The 1917-nt window shown below is 43.3% G+C and overlaps 1 protein-coding gene across 1 annotated transcript in view; it reads right to left on the bottom strand.

The window, feature by feature from the left end:
* Window positions 1-1339, bottom strand: part of EMH_0053980 (uncharacterized protein) — a gene marked incomplete at both ends in the record, with an annotated part of 4050 nt that extends 2711 nt beyond the window's left edge. Inside the window, 3 exons of the mRNA XM_013497060.1 lie at window positions 623-797; window positions 907-935; window positions 1130-1339. Coding sequence (XP_013352514.1) covers window positions 623-797; window positions 907-935; window positions 1130-1339 — 414 coding nt within the window. The remainder of the gene's footprint in view (window positions 1-622; window positions 798-906; window positions 936-1129) is intronic.
* Window positions 1340-1917: the final 578 nt, after the last annotated feature.

The following is a 1917-nucleotide window of genomic DNA, read 5'->3' as shown; positions in this document are numbered from 1 at the left end:
ATATATATATATATATATATATATATATATATATATATATATATATATATATATATTGTACATATATTATATTCATAGAAATATAATGATTTAATCAAATTATTATAACATTCTTTTATTTTTATAGTGTGATAGTATGACGATGTAATTACACAATTACTTTATAATATAATTCCTATGAAACAATATAATATGAGGGTAGCGTGATAGATAGAACGGAGAAAAGACTTGAACCACCAGCATAGAAGCAAATGCAATATATATGTATATATATATATATATGTATATATATGTATATATATTCATACATATACATGTATATCTATAGAGTATATCTTATATACACAATAATGTATTGGTGTAGTTGACTTTATTATTGTTTTATATTATAATAACAATACAGTGGTATAGTAATACAACTAATTATATTTTTTTAATTATATTATCATAAAAAAATAGTCACAATGGGGGGATATCATAACAGATAGAAAGGAAAAGACACTTGAACCACCAGCAGCTTAAGCAAAGGGGCACGAGGATACGATGGAAATCTATGCTTGGTGTTTGCGCTGCTGCTGCTGCTGCTGCTGCTGCTGCTGCTGCATGCTGCTACTGCTGCAACTGCTTTCGATGACGCTGCCACTACTGCTTCTGCTGCTGCTGCCACTGCTGCTTCTACTGCATCTGTTGCTGCTGCAACTGCCGCTTCTGCTGCTTCTGCTTCTCCTTCTGTTTTTGCTGCTTCTGCTGCTGCTGCACTTGCTGTTTCTGTTGGGAATGCTGCTGCTACTGTGCTACTGTGAATAAAGACCTGCAGCAGTAGCCAGTGCGGCTGCTTCTTTGAAGTTTCTATAGGCCCGTTCTTCTAGCTCCAGGAGGGCGCTGATGGCTCTCTCCCTCAGATACTGCGGGTAGTCCGCCTCCGGGCGTCTTGTCTGCAGGAGCACAAGACACAGGCTTGGGCTGCTCCCTGCTCCTACCGAGTCCCAGGGGAGGAGGCAGCTGGCACCAGCAGCAGCAGCCGCAGCAGCAGCAGCAGCAGCAGCGGCGGTTGATGGGCACGTCGTGGGCAGCACAGCAGAGATAATATGAGGAGACAGAAATATGCAATCGTCGGAGATAGGCCCACCACGCCCCCCGCATGGTCTCCAGTAGGCTTTGGGGTGTCCTGGACGTGGTGCAGAGGCCTCGCCAGCTCTACCTGATGTTCAGGGGCCTGTGCAGCCTCCTCCTGGGGTTGCTGTTGCTGTTGCTGTTGCTGCTGTTGCTGTTGCTGCTGTTCGCGAGGGCCCCCATTGTTAAGGGCTCTGTTTGAGGCCTTCTTGCCGCGGCGGGCCATGCTACTTACTGGGGTGTCGATGCAATGAAGCACCGGGATAAGTGGCTCTCGATGTGGCGGTTGTTTTCTTTTCCTGTCAAGTCAAAGTCACCCAAATAGTATTAAAGCCCCCGAATATCACTAGAATAAGAACCAAGAACGCAAGCGCACAAACACAGTCAGAAAGGGAAAAGGGAACAGGATAGAAGATATGTGGGCGGGACGTGCAGACACAGAATAAAGCCTTTAATAAACCCGCCGCCAGGAGGAATAGAAGGCGCCGCAACACGAGTCAGAATGTGGCTTTAGGAGCAGCTTCGGGGTAAATAAAACAAAATAGAAATGCAAAAAAAGAGATAAACAGTTTAAACAAATTCAAACAACTGAGAAGAAGAGGAACGCTCCTTCCCCCCCCCGATGCGTTGTAGTAACAGCTGCTATGACAGAATTAGTAAGGAGAGGAGAGGCTTGGGTTTATGGTGACCCGCGCTAACTATAAGAAATTAAAATTTAAAAAAGCTAGAAAAAAAGAAAAAAAAGATTTAATTAATTAGAAAGAGGCTTGAGAAGAAGAAGAAACAAAACAAATACAGCTGCTG

The sequence above is a fragment of the Eimeria mitis genome, genomic scaffold, assembly GCF_000499745.2.
Source record: "Eimeria mitis Houghton genomic scaffold, Emh_scaff2449, whole genome shotgun sequence".
Lineage (NCBI taxonomy): Eukaryota > Apicomplexa > Conoidasida > Eucoccidiorida > Eimeriidae > Eimeria > Eimeria mitis.
This window is presented reverse-complemented; position numbering and strand designations above follow the sequence as displayed.